The sequence below is a fragment of the Cottoperca gobio genome, chromosome 14, assembly GCF_900634415.1.
Source record: "Cottoperca gobio chromosome 14, fCotGob3.1, whole genome shotgun sequence".
NCBI classification, from domain to species: Eukaryota; Metazoa; Chordata; class Actinopteri; order Perciformes; family Bovichtidae; genus Cottoperca; species Cottoperca gobio.
This window is the reverse complement of record NC_041368.1, coordinates 4571004-4589228: the sequence shown is the minus strand read 5'-3', so window position 1 is coordinate 4589228 and position 18225 is coordinate 4571004. Positions and strand designations below refer to the sequence as shown.

The 18225-nt window shown below is 41.6% G+C and overlaps 2 protein-coding genes across 4 annotated transcripts; one reads left to right on the top strand and one right to left on the bottom strand.

Moving 5' to 3' along the window:
* Nucleotides 1–29: 29 nt before the first annotated feature.
* Nucleotides 30–16394, bottom strand: c2cd2 (C2 calcium dependent domain containing 2). Its single transcript, XM_029448054.1, has 13 exons — nucleotides 15412–16394; nucleotides 14904–14999; nucleotides 12730–12849; nucleotides 10118–10219; nucleotides 9634–9750; nucleotides 8593–8701; nucleotides 6839–6947; nucleotides 6634–6698; nucleotides 6442–6557; nucleotides 6155–6323; nucleotides 5000–5241; nucleotides 4304–4571; nucleotides 30–2228 (listed from the first exon to the last, which is right to left on the bottom strand). Exons 1-13 carry the CDS (start codon nucleotides 15691–15693, stop codon nucleotides 2011–2013), a joined length of 2013 nt encoding a protein of 670 aa, XP_029303914.1. The 5' UTR covers nucleotides 15694–16394; the 3' UTR covers nucleotides 30–2010.
* On the top strand, nucleotides 16268–17958 carry atg101 (autophagy related 101). 3 transcript variants are annotated; one of them, XM_029448055.1, is made up of 3 exons: nucleotides 16268–16355; nucleotides 16662–17044; nucleotides 17134–17958. In XM_029448055.1, exons 2-3 carry the CDS (start codon nucleotides 16793–16795, stop codon nucleotides 17536–17538), a joined length of 657 nt encoding a protein of 218 aa, XP_029303915.1. In that variant the 5' UTR covers nucleotides 16268–16355; nucleotides 16662–16792; the 3' UTR covers nucleotides 17539–17958. The 3 variants fall into 3 exon arrangements, with proteins under 3 accessions (XP_029303915.1, XP_029303917.1, XP_029303918.1); XM_029448057.1 differs by having other exon boundaries at nucleotides 16277–16371; XM_029448058.1 differs by having other exon boundaries at nucleotides 16291–16360.
* Nucleotides 17959–18225: the final 267 nt, after the last annotated feature.

Sequence of the window (18225 nt, the reverse complement as noted above, 5' to 3'; positions counted from 1 at the left end):
AGTAATTCAATCAATATTTATTGCTGAAAATGAATTAACTCGATGTTTATTAGTTACAATCCCTGCAGGGAAATGACTGACATACTGCCACAACAGCTAAGTCGGACTGTTTCTGTGCACAGAGCTGATGCCACTAAAAACACATCAGGGAGTCGCTTTTCAATCACACCCAGCCCTAAAGCTTACTGAATGCATAACAGTAGCCAATGCTTGCAGGCTGCCATAAGCGAGGACTCTGAAGCAGCGCATGATTAAACAACCCGTTTCCCCATCCCTTCCTCAAGAGTTTAAAGGCGACTCTGTCTGAAAGGTAATCGAAGTGATCACATCTCTACCATGTAATGTAAATACCAAGACAAAGACAAGTCACACTGTATCTGCAGGACAGTGTCATGAACAGCAAGTGAGTGTTTTTAATTCTCAGATAGTCTAATAATGTAAACACTCAGTTAACAGATATGTTATGTGCATAGGCTTCTTGAACATAGACATTGCTGATGGTGCAGGAACACGGTGGTACCCTCGTCTCTCAGCCGTTCAGTTCGCTACAGTCCTTCAGTCCTCTGATGTGATGGTGGATGCAGCCTCGGGAACCAAAAGTCACAAGTCAACCTGTGACATCATCCTCAGAATAACGTTAAGGCGATCTGTTAGTTCTGTCTGTCACTGCTGCATCCATTCTCTGATCACACTCGCTTAAGAAGAAACAGTAGTCATGGTGGACAGAAATGTCTTCAACAAGTTGCTCACAAAAAGAAAATACAATCATTAGCTGGTTAAAATAAAGTAAAAAGCAGCCAAATGATTTGGTTGCTCCCAAAAGGTGTTCACACTCTGTTGTTCACGTGTTCAAAGCTACATCTTATAAAAACAATAAAACATCCAATAAAAGAACGAGGATTTCATTCGGATGAAATGAGCGTAGAACAAGTTTCGTTAGTACGTAATGCGACAAGTATGGCCGAGTGTAACGTCACAGTCCCTGGATAAAGGTTCATTCAGTTCCTTTTTGACACATTAACAACCCTGCTGATAACAGTAGTGTACAGGAAGAATCCTTTTAGGAAGACAAAGGAGAAAGTTGCATATCATTTGAAAACACTCACTTATAGCTAGTTTCATGTTAGCCACAGTGTCCTTTTGGAAGATTAATAACTTATGTTGACAGCTGGTGTTGCAGGATAACACGAACTCTGTATGCCAATCACACATGACTGGCTCTAAAACCTTTGTTAGACATAAGCCTGAAAGTTTTGCGGATAGCATAGTTTTACAGCTTTTATATGCACATTACATACAGCGGTTGTTCTGATCTTGTTTTATGTGGAATACAATTACAAGGATTTTTAAATGAATTGATATAAATACCATATTTCATAGTATTAGTGTCAAGAAGTAGTCGTATTACTATGTCCCATTTGCACCGCTCGTGCATCCCTTTGTTAATGTTTTCAACACTAATCTCCATCACAAGAGCAGCTCCCGTCATTGCACTTTAACTAAAGATACTACAATTGTGCAAATCATACAAATACCACTCTTCCGTTCATCTTTGGTCCTGTTGGTCCACCGTAGTAAATGTACGGATTACAGCAGGGAGAGTTTACTCTTCACCCTCAGCGTCAGTGAGGGTGAAGGGTTACAGCCCACACCAGTCCCTTCTGTTGGGTAACAAGGCCACAAAAGCACTTAAAGATTTCAAAATCTTGGATAAAAATCAAATAAAAGAAACATGCAAAATAATATCCTCTGAAATACCATTAATCCAAGACGGGAGACCTTCATTTACACATGCACGCACTTGCTTTTAGTGAATATCTGCTTCTTATAGGAAGCAGGAAATGGCAGTAAAAAGAGGATATCTGCGCAGCTTTCCTATTCACAATGCAGGAGCCCCAGTATGCAGGTCGGGAATTAGGGGGAGGAAGTCTGCCAGTGCAAGTTTGAGGTGGAGGTGATGGTAGTTGTTGTAGGAGGGACCGAGGTGCGAGGGGGGGGGGGGGGGGGGTGTCACGCATGTGGCTCCCCCATGGAGGTAGAGCCGTTGGCTTTGCTCTTCTTACTCTTGCGGTTGAGCATGCGGCTAAGCGTGGCAGTGCGGCTGGCCCGCTCCACTGCGGCAGGAGACTCCAGGTAAACCAGGTCGTTGTGTGACTGGCTCATCCCCGGGTCCTTGCGCTGGTGACGCCGCCGGAAGAAGAGCTTGGCACTCTTCTGAAGGAAGCTGCCTGTAGTGGAGGCAAAGCACAGGAAACATTCAATGTGCTATCTTAACACAAGTGTCAAGATGACACCTCTCGAAGCTAAATAAAACTTTGGACATGTAGAATATTCATTGGAAGCATCAGCTCAAGCAGCAGTGGCACAGAATCTTTATTAGGTGGAAATTGTGGATTATTGATGGTAATAAAATCTGGTATGGACGGGAGAGGTTTGAGAAGAAAGTATTTAAATATTAAACGAAAAACCTCTTTCAAGCTTTGAGAGACAATCAGACTTGGAAAAGTGTACCAGCAGAGAGCAGCGCTCCACCTTACTGTAGCATGAGGAGTTCCTGGGTTTTGCTAATATCTGTGGATTAGATGAGGTTCATATACAAAAACACACCGAGCTGTACCGAGTGTCACTGTTTTACATTCAAAGCTTCCATTGAGTTTTCTTTCTTAAGCTTTGAATGTCTGTCGTCATATCGACTGTCCCGTTGCTACAGGTTTGTGTTCAGCAAGTGGCAGAGGAAACTGTTTTTTTTTTTAAATGTTGCATTTGAAAAGCTGAACGCCAACAAATATAGATTATAGCAGAATATTTGGTTAGATAAAAACATAACGTAACGCAATAATTACACCTTTTTTTGCAATACATTTCAACTCTTGGACTTTACAACTCTCTGGAGTTACTGGAAATGTTTGGATCACACAAGTCGGAAACAATCCTACGCAGCCACCACGGGACTCTAATTCTACTAATAGTATAATACTAATAATATTAGTGTAGCCCAAATCTTTATCCGCAACTGTGCAGAAATACTGGGTTAAAACATAAAGGATAGACATGCAAAAAAAGAAAAGAAAACTAAAGTTGTGCAGCATTCAAATGTCAACATTATGAATAAAGCTTCAAACTATTTGGTGGAGTCCTAATAAACACTGTGAAAACTAATTAATGACAAATGAAGGTGACGTCAGTATCCTCCATACACAACATCCTACAGCAGGCTGAACAACATACTACACAGCAACTGTTATTGGTATAGCAACGAGAATATGTTTGATCTCCATTATGTGTGTAATATTGTAATCAAGTTTGCATTGTGGTATCCACAGTTATAATGTAGTTATAGATTGAAGTAGTGAGAAAGCCCTCTGTAGGTCAACTGTTCCTTCTATGCAATACATCATATTGCAAGTGAATATTTCAAAAGTATTCACAGGACTTGGTAAATATTGTGCAGCCACACAACACTTATTCTAAAGTTCTAAAGTATAGCGACTATATGATTTGCTATTATTTGATGGATTTCACATGAACTTAAAATGAATTCAGACATTGCAGACAAACTATGTTATCTACTGTACTGACAGGTAGCAGATACTACACATACTACACATACTACAGGACCAAGGATACTACAAGTAACTTGTGGAATAACTTACTCATCTGGACATAATGTGCGCTTAGCACTGCTCTCCTCTAAGACGGCAGTGATCAAAAAGGAAAGGTTCAAACGGTGGGAAGGAAAGAGAAAAGAACAAAAACAGACTGCATCACCATTTGTCAAGTTCTGGCTTTAAGGCAATATGTTTTGGGAGAATTTTAAGTATGATTTATGGAATAATACGCCTATAAAGACCAGATACGACTCCATGTCCACAGTTACTCGTGGCTTCAGGTAGTCAGTGAAGGGGATGGGAGGACATAGGACTTTGTCACAATGAGTTGATCCGAGGTGAATTTTTATTATCGGGATAATCGTGAATATTCTCACATCAGTGATTTGAAAAAGGAATTATCACACAAGACAGAACAAACTGAAACATTGTTGCTATTTCTTTTATTGAGCCTTGATTTATGCAGGGGACCTTATGATTACCTTATTTAAGTTTTGTTCTTTTTAAGATCTGTGATACAATAACATGAATTGTGTCTAACCTAATTGTAAGGTAAAGTGACTCCAGAATGTTTTAGTGCATATTCTTTATGATAATTGGGATGATATTGGGAATCGCAATTATTTTGGCCAGAATAATCTTGACATAAGTTTTCGTCCTGTGCCTGGTCAGTGAGTCCCTCTGTGACCTCTCACCTCTTCTCTTCTTGCAGCTCGCCTCAGACACGCACATGGAGAGGGAGGTATGGTCGAGTTCCTCTCCGGTGTGGCTCTCCCAGTCCTCTGGAGGCCGGCCTATTCCACTGGGGCCCCCCTGCGGCTCAGACATGTCTGGAGGGCTACTGGTCCCGGATGCAATCGCTGTGGTCACATCCTGAGTGGAGCTGCTTTCCGACATCGAGGCGTCCATCGCTGCAGCGTAGTCCGCCATCAGAGCTAGCTCATCATCCTGAGACAAGGGCGTCTGGTGACATTAAACACAATCTCATTTTTAAACTCAGTTTTAGTAAAAATCGAGATTTCCTGGTTTAAAGTTTGCATTTCATGCAAATACTTCCTCTCACATCATGAAGGACCCGACGTGTTGCATTGGCAGCTCTGTGGACTTGTGTTCACCGCTCCTTTAATGTCAGTTGGAAGGGAGGATGGCAGTGGGTTCAGTGTTTTATTTAAAATATGTTTCTTTCCTCTGTCGTGATCAACAGGTTAGGGGACACAACATCTTTACAAAATGTTGCTGTAAAACTGATTTCCTGAACAAGACGCAGTAGAGACTGGACAGTCCTTGGCTGTATGACACCCCATATATTAAATAAGTTCAACTATTCTACTAAAGTGAAACAGTATAAAACACCATTTAAGAGTTCCTCTGGTGCTGGAACTAATCCTTACTTTGGCGATGCCGGAGATGATGATGGTACTCTTCTTCACGGGGGACTTGAGCTTCTGCTTGGCCGACTGGTGGAGTTGTCTGATGGCGGCCTCGGCCACTGGGTCCGTGCCATTGAGCATGAGCAGCTCAGTGTCGGAAGAGGACAAGGCCTTGCTGACTGAGCCCCCCAGCATAGAAGCCTGCTCGGACACACGCCGCTCTGACAGCTTGGGCTTGTTGAGCACCGCTTTCTGGGCAGGATCTGAGGGAGCACAGTTAGCTTCACCGACTGCTTCATGGGTATGACAGAAAGATTCTGGTCGGACTTATTGTACATTCTGTACAATAATCACAGCTTTTAGCAAAGTGGTGATTCTATATGCAGGGATTTAATACAAATTATATGGATTCAAATACTAAAATAATTATCACAGAATAATCTCAGCATCAACATGTGTAGCTCCATGAGCCCGCATGTACTGCATCGTGTCTATATATCCATTATGTACAGAGATGCAAGTAAGAGAAAAGATTCTGGTGATCCATTTTCTAAATGTGATATCAATTATTTTCTCTGCTTTGTGTTAAGGATAATCTTTCTAAATGTCTTTAATGTTTTGTTTTCAATCTGTATAACAGGTGGGAAAAAACTGACATTTTGCCAGGATCCTTTTTCTGAGTTATATTTGTTCTTCTGTTAAACAGGCGGGAAACAGTTTTGGCTGGTGATTGTTTTTTTCAGTATCACTTTTTAAATTGTTTGTTGTTGTAATTCTCCTTTTGGCCACAAGAAGCTGAATTGCACCACTCCCTTGTGTTCTAAACAGGACTAAAGCTTTCAGGTTTTCTTCCAGGTGAGCTTTAATTTCTCCATGCACCCTAAACACAAGGAACATATACTGTGAGTTAGCAAGTTATGAAACATCATGTCTATATTTTAATCGTATTAATATATGAACCTTGCATTTAGAGTACATGGAGAAATTATAACTCACATGGAAGAAAACATTAGTTTCACAGATTACATGTATACTGTTCAGATCAGATTCAGAAATGGATCACAAGATTTTTCTCTCTCATTCGTCTCTCAGGGCTTCCATAGTTACGGGACACGTCTTCTCTGAATAAGACTGTCATCTTAGTCAGTGCTGTGTCGTCTCACAGTGGTGCTGTACCTATGTTGAGTCCAAGAGGGAGGGGTCGACCAGGCTTGCTCTTCACCGCGGTGATGGTGGTGACCACCGTGCCACAGGGCATGACTGTGCGGTCCATCTCCACCCTCTTATTGGAAGCCGGGGTGGGAGGGTGCCAGGACCTCAACTCACTGGGCTCCATGTAGGTAAACTGAATAAAACAGTTCCCCCAAGTTAATATTCTAACTTTGTGCAAATGAAAACCTCAGATTAAATTAAAATACATCTGTTAATCCCGATCTCAAGGTTAACTGGGAAGATGATCTTACATCAGTAGTAAGTGATCCGGTCACTACGTCTTTGGTCACAAGATCAAATGTTTGCTGTCCTTTGGGCTGCTTCTTTACCAGATCAAAAGGCACCGACACCTGACCAAGTAATGAATCTAAAGAAGGAAACACAGACTTAGAACCAAGAACATGTGAACACAAGAACTTGTCACCATGATCAATAAAACTTACTTTCTTGAGGTTGTCCATTATTCATTAACAGAATATTGAGCTCTTTTGATCGTCCATTCAATTCACTGGTGAGAGAGCAAAATATAATGTTCAGGAAAAGAAACAAAATGCATTACATATGTTGATGGAACGCATAGAAAAACTAAACCAAACATCGACTTCACAGAAAACAGTGATTGTTGCAGTGCTCAATGGTAAAACTTACAAGATAAAGGGCTGGTCCCAGGCAGGATTGATTGTGTTCTTCAACACAGAGGTGTTAAACCTCTGTGGAGGGTCGTCTAACTGCATCACACACACTGGATTCATGCTGCCTACAGACACAGCAGGAGACAGTCAGCGTCACCGGAAAAACTCGAATTACTGCTCACGGTTGTTTGCCTCGGCCAAGTTACAGTTTACATCCATGTCTGTCCAAGATGTCATCACCTCATAACTTGATCCTAATAGACATGTTTGTGAACAATCATAATGAGGGTATGTTTTTGTGAGTTTACGGCCAAAAAACGTGTTTTGTGACTTTAACCAGCAAACTCTAATCGGTTCATCCTTTAGTCCATGTGGACGGTCGTGCCACAGTTAAAGAAATTCCCCACAGGCATTCTGGAGATATTGCGTTTCACGAGAGTGGGACGGACGTAAGTACGCACGGAAAGCCTAAAACATTAAACCCCTGACCTCGCCGGCATAAAAGTGTGCGATTCAAGATCTAAATGCACATTTATTGGAGAATCTTGACAGCAGTGCAAGATTACATTTTGCTATAGTCACTTCTTGTTTCACAAAATGGAGGTCAGCGTCCGCTGTAAATAATGAATTATGCAAAGGTTAAAGGAGACTCAAAGTACTGAGAGCTTTTCCTCAACACATGTGATGAAGCCCATTTCATGGAGCACTTAAACTGAACTTTATTAGCCAAAAGCCGGGCTCCAATACTGTGAAAGCACGGTGTCTCACTGAATACAACATCAGCATAAACCTTAAAGACAGAGCATCCACTGCAGCAGCAGCAGCAGCTCAGGATCTGGCCTCTCGCCCACAGTAAGTGTCACGAGTGAAGCTAAGCTAAGTATAACTGTTCCTCCCTTAAAGGACGGAAGATAGATAATGAAGTGTGGAACTCTGTGTCACGTCTCTGCTGTACAACATCAAGTCTGGCCTGAATACTTAAGGAGTCCTGAAAACCGCTGACTCACAATTGGAGAGTGACTCAGCACAGACACTACCAAAACAAAGTTGTTGAGGATGACATTACGGTCTAGGACCAGACAATCATTCAGCCTCTCAGAACATCTCGTCCTCTAGTCTCATGACATTTCACACTTGTTCATTTTTTCATATGCACTAGGAAATTGAAGTGGTTGAATGAGTCCTTTAAACAAACTTATTTGACCATGTAAGTTACACTGGAGCTCGTGTTCGGTCTGTGCAGGACGTCAGGTGAAGAGGATTTATTGAAGAAGGCGGATGGATGGAGTTAAGATGTCCACAGACAACCCATGGAGCTCATTATTGTTTTCTTTCAGCTCTATATGATCAGCAAAGCCAGTTAATACTGGCTGTTCCTGTTGTTGCCGCCAGTCAATAATGCTCAACGACACCCCCATCCAATCAGACGCCCTGTCTTGTTACTTCTGTACAATGTATTTTCAGAGTAGCTGTAAGCTTTTGACATATCAAGCATATCTTTTTCAGAAGTGTAAAACTTATTAATTTCTCTATGCAGTCTATTCAACTATTATGTACTCGCCACTTTACTTCATATGTTCTTTTGCTGCAACAAGGTAAATGTCCCCGTTGTGGGACTAATAAAGGATTTCTGATTCTGGTGAATTGATTACAATAAAGCAGAGTTACTGCGGTGGCCCCGAGGTTAGAAGGTTGGTTTATGAACCCGGGACAGAATGAAGACGGTTTCATCAGAACTTGGATACATTTGTAAAGAGACAAGAGTCCTACCTGCAGCATCCTCCTCCTGATTCAGTGTCACCCGGATGTTCTTCACCAGCAGCTTCCAGTCGTGGGCACGGGGGGGTTTTGGGGGTGAAACCACGTTGTTGCGTGCATCCTATTGGAGAAACCATAGTAAGTAAATAACCAATGTTCTACTGGCCGTAATATAAATAGCAACAATGTAAGCAAAGTCCCGTTTACCCAGCTTCTTCACAATGCTATAAATAACTCGACATACATCAGAGGGCTTTGAACACTAACTCTGAATCAAAACATTGCAAGTAGGAAACTTTAAGACTTAACGCATGACACACGATCAAATCAGGAACACATGACGTGACCTCATGTGAAGGGTTGGGCACAAAGCACATCAGCAAAACCTCTTTGTTAATACGTCAGCATGATACTCTTTAAACATTAGTGCAGGCTTTAATTAGGCTCAACATGATCACATGCTGGAAATATGAACTTTTGTGGAGACGCAGTAGCTTAGTAGTTTTAACATAATTGCAAGAACCCTGCAGAAGTATCTGTATTGCCATCAAACTGAATCAAAGTGACGCCCGTCCTGGTGCCTAGTTGCTTTGTGACTATTAGATATATAAATAAAGCTTAAATGTACAATAACCTGTTGGCTGCATAAATAAGTTGCTCCACTTTGTTCACCAGCTGGTCTCTAACTGCTGTTTGGTGCTGCTCAGAAAGTGTACCGTGGCTTTTTAGATGGTTTTTTGTTGCAGAAAACCTTTTGCCTTTTCAAAACAGGGCAGTGAGAGTGAACCCGAAAACAGTAAAGTTGTGGGACGGACAGCTAAACAATGAGCTGAAACTCAATATGAAGATCTGTAAAGCCGAGGGGAGCTGAAGATTCAGCTGATAATTCTCTGTAGGTGCATATCTATGCTTTCACATTATCTTCACATTGGATCCATAGTAATGATAAAAACATTGATTATAGTGCAAACAATGACCTGGCATGACACATGCACACACTTGTCTGCATGGCGTTCTTGGGTAGCAGCTGTTCAGGTGTATTGCACCGCTCACCTTGACCTCTGAGGCCTGAGCAGGCCTGCAGCTTAGCAACACAGAGGGACGCGTCGCACACAACAGCTGCCTCAACTGCTCCTTCATGGCTGCTACACTGGAAGTGCTGGCATTGTCCTAACAGAGAGAGACACCAGACATATCCCATATATTAAAAGTATATTGACTGTATTAAACCAAAAACATAACCTTCTTTTGCAAAAACAACAACGTACACTTTTGACATTTTTAAACTCTTAAAACAAAAAACATCTCTAAATCGTTTTCTTCAAAACTCCCATTTACATGACTCAACATGACACTTGGCAGAAATACATTTAAAGACAGAGTACAGTGGACCCACAGTTCAACTCAACCGTCAATTCTTTTTGTTTTGGTACAGTGAAACATTTCTCCAGACGTTATCGTGTTAGCCTTTGTTTTGGTGTATCAGCACTTTTACAGACAGCAAGTACATCTCATTATCTCCAGCTTTAAAACTTACCTGGGTGAAAGTGGGCGTCACCTGCAGCTCCCCTGTCTCCAGGTGAGACACTCCCCAGCTCACCTTGACCTCATCTTTAGCTTCTTGCATCTGTAGGTCAAGCTGAGGGACACAGAGGACAGAAAACCATGACGCCTTATGATGACACGGAGGTCAGAGGTCATACAGTGCTCGACAGCTTTACTTATTGTAACATCTATAATATTTAAATGCTAATTACATAAAACTGGCATTTACAATATTAATAATGATTCTCTGGATATCAAGCAACAAGTGGAACATTGTGCTCAGCTACTAACTGCTCTAACACAGTACAGTACATATGTTCCTGTTTGACCCCTCACTGGAAAATAAATCCGTCTGGTTGAATCGTTTGATGACTCAAATGTCAAAATATCAAACCATAAAGCAAGCCTTCATAACATCAGATATCATTTGTTGACTAACTGCAATGTTAGGCTGAATAAAACTAATGACACTTTGTCTTATCTTAAATACATTATGTTCTAAATCTCTTCTAAACAGCCATCTGATGTGAGAAAATGTGTAGGCTATTATTTTTGAGAGTAGATGACTGTGTGACTGAGTGACTGGTGTTCTTCAGTGGTTATGATCTTTGATTCCATTAACTATATTAACATTTTGTTCATTTTCTTTGTTTTATGAAAATACCACAAAAATCAGCATTATAAAAACCTTGAAAATAACATATCTCCATTTTCAATCTCAAAAATAACACTAATGCCACAGTGAACACCGTACACTCAACAACAAAGGTATGAAATGCCTCTCTGGGTAACCTGACAAACGGGGAAAAGGTTACGAAGACAAGGTCAGCATCGGAGAGAGAAAGCGAAAGAGAGAGTGATAAAACTGACTGGGCCCTCCTGTCCCTGCATGCCTGGATTCCAGTGTAAGACTGAATAACCGCCTCTGTGATGCCAAACAAAGGCCTCATCAGATAGCAATGAGAATGCATCGATGGATCCAGAAGAACAATATCACAGGCCGCATTGATAACAACTGGATCAGTTTATACAAACTGGAAGGCATAATATTAAAACCACACCAGCTGAAGAGCAGAAGGAGCTTGTTAAAATATGTCACCATTCAAGTAGTATCATATTACCTGACTAACTACGACACGTGAGAAGTGCCTGTTGTGAATATTTGACTTGTTAAAGGAATACTTCACCAACAACATGTGAGCATCAGTTGTTCACCCTGTGTTACCGGTTGTTCTTACATGCCTCTGGTGAACAAAGAAACGTCTTGCCTTAAACAGCAAAACAAATGTTTTGAAATTGTTTGGCCGTTAAAACACGCCTGTTACTTGAATTCATCAAGATTCTTCTCAGTTCTTTGATTCTTCGTTCACCATGGAGGCATGCGAGAAAAACTATGTTTTCTTCAAGGAATGAAGGTAACACGAGGCGAGTAATTGGTATACAAATGGTCATGTTGTGGGTGACGCATTCCTTTAATGTGGTGTTAATGCAGTGGGACGATGCACGTCACATGTGTGTACCTCATCACATGCAACAGACCATGTGGTGCAGTAGTGTGTAAAAAGACAAAGTACACTAAGCAGGCCACCGCAGTGCGCTGGGTGCATTGTGACCACGTACTGTAAATGCCTGAGGCCTCTGGTCCACATATCACCAACACTCATAACATGACGAGCCAGGACCATTCTAGCACGGATCTCAGTGAAACGCTAACAAATGTTCCATTGGATGGACGGAGACATTTGAAAAGGCTCTCTGACTTTTCCAGACTAAGCTGAAACAATTACAGTGAAAAGGAGACAAGAGGCTTCCTTTATGTTCCTGCCACAAAAACTGATCCACAACCAAAACAAAACGGCCCGACTGTAATCCTGACTTTAGGTTGTATTTATGGCACAATGAGATCAGGAGGGGTGACGACAAGCACCTTATTGGTTTAAAAATAGCCTTAGTACAATTGGGTTAGCTTGTATAGCCGCTTATATCCATACTGAAACTAAGAACAAAGCTTACCACGGCTTAATGCACACTCGCTGTAACATATCCCAACACATCACCTTTCACTCACTTCATCTGAGTCTGATGAATGAAGAGTGTTAGGAACGAATTATGAGTCAGCTAAAGAAATATTTTACTGGGAAATGAGCTCTGTCAGATTTGGGCATGATAAAAAATAAATAAATAAATTGCTGCAATTTCCAGGTAAAAACAAGGTAGTCATTAGTGTCATAACTTCAGTGTTTCAATAATCCTGTACAAGCCCCTGGCAAATGTCAGTGTAGACAAAGTGGGCCAGCTTCAGAAATGGGCATGACAGTGAGTTTAATGAGGTCTTCTGGACATTTGTCAAGAACAGAAAGATACCCAAACCACTTAATCCAAGACTCCTGCCAGGCCAGCAGTAAGCCAATGCTGGGCAGTACATCGTGTTCAATAAAATCTCCCATTAAACTAAGCCGCCACAACGACTTCTAAAGGATGTAACTCTGTTTTCAGACGCCTCAGTGTTAAAGGGATATTCACAAGCGACCAAATGAGTATTGTTTACTTTCATGAAACTCACAACTTTAATAGATGCCTTAGGACCAACTAAAGAGCATTTACCTGCAGCTCCAGTGGAGCTATACAGACTGTGTATTTACAAGGATCTGCTGTAGTCATGGCTGTCGATGCTGCACTGAGAGAGAACTGAAGCTTCTTCCCGATCACACTGCAGCAAGCGGCCTGTTGGGAAGACAAAGTGAGGCATTAGTGTAAGATAAATAAACTGAAAATGCTGGAGCTAAAGCAGTGCCGGCAACTGCACGTGACTCACATGTAGTTATACCATGCAACAAGAAAGCAACTCCGGTGCTTTATGCCTGTTCACGTGTGAAAGGAACTAGCAGGATTCATTGATAATTAGGGCTGTTAACATGGTTATTCACGGTTTAAAGCTTGGGTAGGTAACATTGGAGAAGCCAGCAAGAGGAAACTAGATTAATTAAATTATCCATCTAGAAAAACACAGCCCAACTCCTTTCCAATGAAAGTAGCTAGCAGCACTAGCTCAAAACGTCACTAAATCTAGTGAGTACGTCTCCAAGTTGGAAACACCGACAGCCTGCATCCCTCCAAAGCCACTTTCCCAAACAAATATCATTATTAAAGTAAACATATCATAATGAACGTAAACAACGGATATTGCTATTGTTAGTACGCACAGCTCTTAGGCTAGCATCTTGTGGAAGACTCTGGCCACAGGTAGACAGGCAGGTCGGCCGTCCAATCATTTCATTCGAGATGGATGAAATGATTGATATTAGGCTACACTAATATTATTAGTATTATACTATTTGTAGAATTAGATTCCAGTGGTGGCTACGTAGGATTGTTTTATCTTGTTTGAGCCAAACATTTTAAATAACTTGTTTAGCGTTTCAAAAACAACATTTTCACTGCAGTCAAAAAACGTTTAGCTCTCCTGCTCACAACGGGAGGCACAGACCTGTGTTAACGGGATGATCTAGCAGCCCCAGAAAATACATTTATATAACAAAAGAAAATCGACTTTTCCCCCTATTTTTTAGGGTGATGATGTCATAAAATATGGCGATAGACATAGCCCTATTGATAATACCCTTTGTTGTACTGCGTGTGTAGAGTCTTACGCAAGAAACACAAACAGACTGAAACAAAACCAGTGAGTCAGACTTTTGCTAAAACTCATCCAGAAGCAAAACATCTGCCTTAGATGAAGTTCACACTGAACTGTGAAAAAGGAAGAACATCTGTACTCGCTTCATCAGCAGATTCAATATAAATCACTTTCACTGCAAAGGAATGCATCTGCAACAGATTAAATGACCACACAACTGTATAGTGTCCTCTTACTAGTAAAAACAAATGTATTTATCGCGTCCATTTCGATGTCAGTGCAGGGTGGGTGCGTTTGTGTCAAATTGGGCATTAGATCACTGTGAGGGGAAACCTAAGCATAAACAAAGGTGCTGCTGCATTCCAGCGTGCCTGCTCTTCCTCAGTGCTGAGCTTGACAGCTATGTAAGCTTCTTAGAGCACACAAACACACACATACACAACATGTGGGTAAAAATAAGCCTCTGTTCATTAAACACCCTGCATTCAACAACAGAGCACCTGGTATTTTGCTCCATATCATGATGGTCACAAAGAAAGGGCTGAGTTTGCATTGGGAGTACTGCAAAGCCAACCAGGCCAGCAACACAGCAAGCAATTTGTCCCCATCTGACCTCTCTCTCAAAAAATAAAAGCCCTCCGGTGGCAGTTTGTTTTACACAATGTCTGCAGCAGGTTGGCACATCATCTGCATGACTGATAAACGAAACTTTATTCAAGTGTTGTATAGCCTTTTTAAGCAGGAGTATTCATTCATAGTGCCATTTGATATTTGTAATGAGTATGTGGACACATGAAAAGAAAAGGCTAAGCAGCTAATGAATTTGCCTAAATTAAGGAGGGAAATGTCTGTACCAAAGATGGCGCGTTGATGAGACGGTGCTCGTCTACGGCAGGCTAACATGCAGCACTGGTCGTAGAGTAGCTCCCACTCCACTGAATTAGAGAAGGGGAGATTGATTTGAAGGACAGCTTTTGTCAATAAAATACATAAACAAGGAAATTAGAAATCCATAAGTGTCTGCTACTATAACCCAGATGAATGCTGAAGCTGCCATGAACACTCAACAATAGAATCATTAATCCCGATTTCTCCCAGAAGAAGCCCTTCTGTATTACTAAAAACTTTATTGTCAGTGTACCTTTTTTCTGGCAGACTTCTGAAAGCTAGACACTTGGCTGACCATTAGTTCTGATGAGTCAAGATCATCCTCTTCAAACATCAACACAACAGGACCCTGATGAGGAAGAGGACAGAAACATTAAAACAACAAAACAGAGCAGGGAAATACAGTTGTTGCTAATAAATAATTAATGATCTGGGCTGTAATGCATCACATTGGAAACGTCATTCTGACTTGATAATACTTAGGAATAGAAAACAAAACGCAGATGGTTCAGGGGTGGTGCAAGAAACCAGAGTAAGTGAGATTGTTCAGGTCAGCCGTCAAAAAGTGTCTAATGTCAAAGGATGGGGTGAGATTTGATTGAGGTGGCTGGGTCTTCACAGGCTAATACAAAAGAGCAGACATGGGATGATTTTCTACAGGTCAGTTCAACAGTCACATCCTATGACAAACTGCACCTTCTTTATTGGAGTCACCTGCCTGCCACAGACTAGAGTGGTGGTTTTGTGATCATGAGACTTACCCCTCGCTTCCTTGATTGGTCATTCAAAGCCCTGCACCAAGCTCCTCGCCACTGACTTTTCCAGCTTTTCAGTGACAGCGCCCATCCCAGCAGAGCCCCGGCTTCCTCCTTCGCCGCATTGTCCTCTGCTGCTGTCTGCTTATTTCCTACACCCCCTTGCTGGAAATACTGTACGAAATACAGTATTAAAGTAACCAGGGATGCGAAGAAAAGTGTGACCATGCATAACCACTGCGGATCGTCCAAACCAAAATATGAACCGGAACTTTCGAGGTCGGACATTCTTTGCAAATGAAAACGATGATCACAGCTTAACACACCTCCTCTGAGAAATATCCTGGCAACCTCATAGCATTTATTTGGTCAGGGAACGGCTAAATCAATGAAAGCAATCTCCCACAGCTGATAACATCACCGATCTCAACCCCAACAACAAATTAAGCTTATTGTGATTCATGTTGCAGTACTCCATAGTAGCTTTAAAAAGCCATATGTATGTCCCAAACTATGCCCGATGGGTATTGAGATTTAGACCAAGACACAGTCTCTGGTTTCAAATAAACCTACAGAAACGCGCACTCTCCTCCTCTCAATTAATATGGTTGTTAGCTCAGTTAGCTAATCTTCGCCACGGTTCGCTTAACTAGCTATTCTTCATTAGCTATCGAGCCGCCAAAGTTTCCCAAATAGCGATTATTTCCAAAGTCTACGGTTTAACTACACCGGACGATATCCAAATATTGAACAAGAGTTCCGGGAACACATCCTGAAAGCGAAGAGCGCAGTTGTTGCCGCTGGACTCGGTGTGACTGTACAAAGTTGCCGTTTCTAAACGGATATGTGGCACAAACTGTAAGTCCCAGAATGCACAGCGAGACTTTGCGAGAGTTTGTTGTTGTCTGGTCGTCGTGTGAAATTGAGCGTGTTTCCCAACTGAGACCAAGGTGTGGTATGTAAAAGGTTTGTTTTAACCAGGAATGCGGCTTTGTGCTAATCAGATAAAGTAATTCCCACTAAAAAGACGCCGTTAAGAAAAGAAACGAGGCTTCTGAACCTCGCGACTTGCCGTAGATTGACCCACTGTCATCATTACCACATCTTCCTGTCCCATTTGTAGCAAACACTTAGCTAGCTAGCTATTGTTACAATGTTTCAGTGCCCAGTTCGCACACATTGCATTTGTAGTTAGGTTAGCCTTAATAAAAATACTATTGTGTATTTAATATACTGAAATACACTGTGTGGAATAGGCACCGCCCATCCGCAGAGGTAAACAAAGTATATCTTCGTCAGTCACCCAACGTGATCGAGCTTGGACACAGCAGCCATCATCACCCACATCACGTCGTCGCCTGTAAATGGAAATAACTATAATTTCGCTATGAATTGCCGCTCAGAAGTTCTTGAAGTGACAGTGGAGGCAAGGCAGGTGGAAGAAGCTATGCTGGCTTTGCTGCACACCATTTTACTGCATCGCAGCTCCGGGAAATTTCACTACAAAAAAGAGGGCACCTACTCCATAGGTACCGTGGGCACACTTGACATCGACTGCGACTTCATCGATTTCACCTTCGTCAGGGTGTCCTCCGAGGAGCTGGACAGAGTGATCAGGAAAGCGGTGTCTGAATTCAAGGTAATTGGTGGTTTCAAAGTATGATTGTTAACTGTAATGCTTTGGGCAGGCCTGTAATTTGACGATTTTATTACATTATTTTGTTACAGGATGCTTTGAGCAACTCTGGCAGCGATGGCATGGGGCAAATCTCCCTGGAGTTTTACCAGAAGAAGAAGTCTCGCTGGCCTTTTTCTGACGAGTGTATTCCCTGGGAAGTGTGGAGCATCAAGGTCAATGTTGTCAACCTGGCCAATGAGCAGGAAAGACAGATCTGCAGGGAGAAAGTGGGCGAGAAGCTGGGCGAGAAGGTGATCAATGTTGTTGAGGTCATAAACCGCCACGAGTATCTGCCAAAGATGCCCACCCAGTCTGAAGTGGACAACGTTTTTGACACCAGTCTCAAAGATGTCCAGCCATACCTTTATAAAATCACATACCAGATCACAGACTCTCTGGGCACCTCTGTAAGCACAACAATGAGAAGGCTGATTAAAGACACCCTGGCACTGTGAGGAGGCTCCAAGACACAGAAAAGAAAGATCTGGATGATCTTATCCATAACTGTATCTATAGCCATGCCTGACAACTGTTTTTATGACCAAAAACACAATTTGACAGCTTTACTGCTGCTATAATGAAGCAGTGTCAGTGTAAGCAGCTAATCAGTCACTTTGTTGAAGTCTCTGCTGTGGTTTTTCGATATTGCTTGTACCATTTAAGAATCTGGATTATGTAATATCAATTTAAAAATTTTTTTTTGTTTTTGCAAGCTTTCTCTTTCCAAATTATCTTCACCTTCCACCATCTAGAAATGGAACTTTAACATAGTAGCAAAACACACTATTAGTTCAAAAGTTGTGTTGCTGATGATGTTAAATCTGTACATTATTGTTAACATTGTAAACTTTGTCAATAAATGATGTTCATTGTAACTGATGGTACTTATCGTCAATCATAGCTCTTGCAAACTAACTAAAGATTAATTATGTAAACCTATCCCAACCTGTGAGATGAAAACATCTGCTGGCAAAGAGAAACTCACAAGACTGGATTATATAATAAGATCAAATCTGATTTTTTTTCCTTTATGCAAAAGACATGGCTGGGTTTGCGAGCAGATTTCCTCATCTATGTGAAAACTTCCTCTCCGCACACACTTTCACAGTGTGACCTTACACATGGGTAGGACAGGATTTCCA